The 4,815-nt window shown below is 40.4% G+C and overlaps 1 protein-coding gene and 1 non-coding gene across 2 annotated transcripts in view; one reads left to right on the top strand and one right to left on the bottom strand.

Annotated features, from left to right (window-relative positions):
* Positions 1-3,292, top strand: part of uspl1 (ubiquitin specific peptidase like 1) — a 20,201-nt gene extending 16,909 nt beyond the window's left edge. The window contains exons 8-9 of the mRNA XM_015380106.1: positions 141-301; positions 1,389-3,292. Coding sequence (XP_015235592.1) covers positions 141-301; positions 1,389-2,950 — 1,723 coding nt within the window. The 3' untranslated portion in view covers positions 2,951-3,292. The remainder of the gene's footprint in view (positions 1-140; positions 302-1,388) is intronic.
* Positions 3,293-4,532: 1,240 nt separating this feature from the next.
* On the bottom strand, positions 4,533-4,604 carry trnae-uuc. Its single transcript has one exon. It is a non-coding gene; the product is annotated as a tRNA-Glu (tRNA).
* Between the last annotated feature and the right edge of the window lie 211 nt (positions 4,605-4,815).

The following is a 4,815-nucleotide window of genomic DNA, read 5'->3' as shown; positions in this document are numbered from 1 at the left end:
TTTTGTACACATTTATATAAAGATCTTGCTTAAAATGCCAAAACTGTTTAAAATTGGCCACTTAGTGATCCTGTAGCCTGGAAACCCACCTTATTTTTTTCAGGACCTCTTACTAATGTTTTCCTTGTATCTTTTTGCAGCCTACCTCCAGTCTTTGCACTGCACTTTGTAGAGGGGCTTCCTGACAGTGACATCAGGAAGTACACCTTCAGCTTCAAGGGGAAATGCTACTTTGTGAGCACAGTCATTCAGTACAACCATCAACTCAAGCACTTTGTCACCTGGATCAACAATGAAGATGGTAGGTGTTGAATAAAGACTAGTGGTCGTCCTTTGATGTGAAGGTTTTCAGTTAGATTTCCCTCAAAGTCTTCATACTCTTGTGCATTGAACATACATCAGATCTCTGCTGCCTGTCAGTGTGTGAATGTGTAAATATTGGTTGAATGCAGGATTTTATTTATCTATAACTCCACCCAGCTGCCTATTTTTTTTTCCATTCATTGCTCCATCTTTCTTTTTATTCATTCATACATTCCTCTCTTTTGCTCTTCACTATTTCTGATTCTCCTCTTGTTTGTTCTTTCCGATAAGAAAATGAGCTTGTAGTGATGTTCATTCATATCTTTTATTTAAATAGTTTATTTGAACATATGACAATAATTATGAAAAAGAAAAACTTGTTGCCAATGGAAAAGGAAAAGTCTTTGTGTTCATTCATATTCATTTTGCCATTTTAAATAAGTTAACCCCTCTAATTGACAGCTGTTTTATTTATTACATACTCTTTTAATATTATTTAAGTCCCACCATTAGTTGCCTCTTTAATTAAATGAAACATTTCTGAAGCGTAGCTCAAACTGAGTCTGTTGGATGATACATTTGGTGTCAAATGGAAGCGTTTAAAGTTAAACTTCACATGAAAAAGGTTTTCCTTGTTGCTTATTTCCTCTCAGCTGGTAGCAGGAAGGCCTCTACACCATAAAGAGACAAAACCTAAATCGAATTAAACCTAATTATTTGGTGTTGTAAAAGAGGCAGTCTTCCCTTAAGAAGCGCCCCCTTTCACTTCCATTATTAAACAGCCTCTAGCAGGTGACTGCAGGCTGGCTGACCACCCACCTGACTAATCAACCTGCTATTATCAGCTTGTTCAGCTCCCACAGTTACTCAATAAAGAGCTTAGCAACAATATGGTGCTACGCTGTGCAGTAAGAAAATTTACTTTAAAGCCTCCCCTCAGGCTCATTGGTGCTTATCTTTTTTTGTCTATTAATCCTCCATAAACTCTGGAGATTTATTATTAGCAGAATGAAATTATGCTGCCTCATTGTTTATCAGATTCTAAACTTGTTTGAATTTAATCGACTCATTATTTATTCCTTCAGGATCTTGGCTGGAGTATGATGATTTAAAACACCCCGCCTGTGAGACCCACCAGCAGCTGCAGATCCCTGCGCAGGAGATCCATGTCGTCTTCTGGGAGGTGGAGGGGGATCCATCGCTCTCTGCCTGTGCTCCCTCCCCAGCTGAGAATAAAAGGGTTTCCAGGTTGAAAGGCTTGAAGAAAGAAGTACAAACGGCACAGACTCCAGATCAGTCTTTTGTCGCCTCTCACAATGACACCGACATAGTCTGTGCTCTGTCAGGAGACGACGGCACTAACGATTCAGACACTACAGGTAAAGCTGACGTGGACACTTCGATAGGTGCCTCCACACTGCTCGACGCCTTCGAGGGCCTTTCTCATAATGACATCATCACACTAACTATGGTGGAGATACAGCCTTCAAAGGATGTCCACCAAACAGAGGAACTGAGTTCTCCCGTAGGGAATGAAGCATCTTTACCTGACAGCTCCATCCCTGCAGCGGGCGAAGGTTTGCATCAGGTCGCTCAGGCTGAGCCTAAATCTGATTCAGAATCAGGGGGTGCTCCAACGTTTGAGCCCAAAACCAAACATGGACAAGGTAGAGGAGCAAATACGAGGAAAAGCACCAGGCTGAGAGGAAAAAAAGCAGATCCATCAAAAGATGCTCCACCTCCTGCAGCCCCAGAGCCACTGCAGCCTGTTAGCCCTGCTCAGATTGACACCCATCCTGCTACAGAGCCCACTTCCACGGTGTCTTCTACCAACAAGTCTCCTCCATCCAGCGCTCTGAGCTCTCAGTTTTCTTTCCTGCTAAGCAGATACCAACAACACAGAAAGCTTCCAGATCCTCCCCCAAACCAAAACCATGTAGCAACTGAAGTGAAGCCATCTCACCCAGTTCACTCCACTCCCAACCCCGTGAAAAAGCTGCAGATTCCCCCAGGGGTTCCTAAAACTACGTTTATCACAGAGGAAGTAAAGTGTCTCCCACCAAAAGCTGCAGAGATGTACGGTGGCTTTGGTGCAAAGAACCCCAGTCCTGCTCCATCACCTTTGAGCATCCCTCCATTACTTCCAGCCGCCCATCCTAACCAACCAGCATCTCTCACATGGAAGCCTCCCCCTCTTCACCTGGAAATCTCCTCATTAAAGAAACCCAGCAGCTCAAAGGTTCCTCTCGCTCTCAACAGCACTGAAGCCCTCAGATACAAACTCCTGAAGAAACTTAAAGCTAAGAAGAAGAAATTGGCAAAGCTGAACCACCTGCTGGAGAACGGAGGAATGACGCACCTCAGACCGGACAGCACCGACCTGGGCTCTCCAAGCACCGTCACCTCCAGCACCTTTGACGGCTCCACCTGCGATGACATCCTGTCCGACCTGCTGTCCCCGGCAACGACTGCCAGCCACCTTTCCCCGGACAGCACCGGCTTCCTGGAGATGGTGGCTAATGGGACAGAGGGGCCCAACCAGCTGGAATGTTTAGTGAATGGCTCTGGAGTCACGTCCCAAGCGGTCTGTCATAGAAACCAGCAAGAAGATCACAATTTCCTAGAAGACTTCCTCTCCCAGTTTTAAAGCTGTCAAAATTATCTTTTTTCAATTTCAATTTAATTTAAACTGGAAGCTAGAATAACGGTTAACTGTAGAATTATGAGATGTGTTTGGCAGGCGGGGCTTCCTTTGTCTCCTTGGTTTTATAGGAGTGCTACATCTTTTGGTTTTACTTCAAAAAATTGCACTTTGTTTTTCGTATGTACTGTATGCAAAAACTGAAGCCTTGTTAGTTGCTAAAACTTAGGTTTTTTTTTTTTTATAAATGACTTGAAGCTGAGAGGTTTTTATTGTCATTAAATGGTTCAGATGTCTTGTTTTTTTCACTTTGGGCGCCTGTGTTAAGGTAATAAAATATTTATACTTTATATTGATTCAAATCATTGGATTTTCCTTTTTCATCCTTTAGATGCAACTTGATGTGTTAATTTTTATATCCTCTCATATCATACAAGATGTTTAGGTATATATCAGTAAAATGTTATCTTGGAAATAAAATTTGTAGTCTAGCTCACAATCACATTTATTGCACACAGGTTGCTCTAAATTGTTCCTTATTTAATTTGATAAGTCAGTTTATCTGAAAATAAGGTTGTCACAACAGACCAAATAAAAACAAAAAAGAATTTCTGCCTAACTTGGATTGACTGGTAATGGTCTTCTAGCATCAAACATCTTCAGGTTCTGATTGTTGAAGCAGTTTGCTGCGTAGCGTGCATTCACATTCGGAACTTTGCAATATTTTAAAGGACCTTAGCTTATTCAGAAGGTATAGTATGCTCATATCCATAGTGCTCCTGTACATTCGTGAACATTATTTCATTTATTTAGTTGACAGGACTGATATTGTATTTTNTTTTTTTTTATAAATGACTTGAAGCTGAGAGGTTTTTATTGTCATTAAATGGTTCAGATGTCTTGTTTTTTTCACTTTGGGCGCCTGTGTTAAGGTAATAAAATATTTATACTTTATATTGATTCAAATCATTGGATTTTCCTTTTTCATCCTTTAGATGCAACTTGATGTGTTAATTTTTATATCCTCTCATATCATACAAGATGTTTAGGTATATATCAGTAAAATGTTATCTTGGAAATAAAATTTGTAGTCTAGCTCACAATCACATTTATTGCACACAGGTTGCTCTAAATTGTTCCTTATTTAATTTGATAAGTCAGTTTATCTGAAAATAAGGTTGTCACAACAGACCAAATAAAAACAAAAAAGAATTTCTGCCTAACTTGGATTGACTGGTAATGGTCTTCTAGCATCAAACATCTTCAGGTTCTGATTGTTGAAGCAGTTTGCTGCGTAGCGTGCATTCACATTCGGAACTTTGCAATATTTTAAAGGACCTTAGCTTATTCAGAAGGTATAGTATGCTCATATCCATAGTGCTCCTGTACATTCGTGAACATTATTTCATTTATTTAGTTGACAGGACTGATATTGTATTTTTGAGAATATCAATATTGCAACAAACCAGGCAGGTAGTAGGTGAGATGAGTCTTAGGTAAGATGTACATTATGAGAACTACAATATTTAGGGTAGAAGGAAACTGATACGTTGACAAAATGTTAAGTTAGTATATGTGAAAAAGTTAGTTCCCATACCGGGAGTCGAACCCGGGCCGCCTGGGTGAAAACCAGGAATCCTAACCGCTAGACCATATGGGACTTATTTCTGACAGCTGAAAAAAAAGGTATAAATCCACGTGGCCCGTATTGTTACTGCATGATGGGTTTGAGTACAAATCCATCATAGGTATCGAAAGAATAATTTCGATGTTCGTCATTAGGCCATATCCGAAATGACTGAAATGTCATCCGTCTCCTATCAATTTGTTGCACGGAGTTAGAACACATGAGCATCAGTTAAAAACAGTTG

This window comes from Cyprinodon variegatus, unplaced genomic scaffold, assembly GCF_000732505.1.
Source record: "Cyprinodon variegatus isolate N-32 unplaced genomic scaffold, C_variegatus-1.0 Scaffold207, whole genome shotgun sequence".
NCBI lineage: Eukaryota > Metazoa > Chordata > Actinopteri > Cyprinodontiformes > Cyprinodontidae > Cyprinodon > Cyprinodon variegatus.
This window is presented reverse-complemented; position numbering and strand designations above follow the sequence as displayed.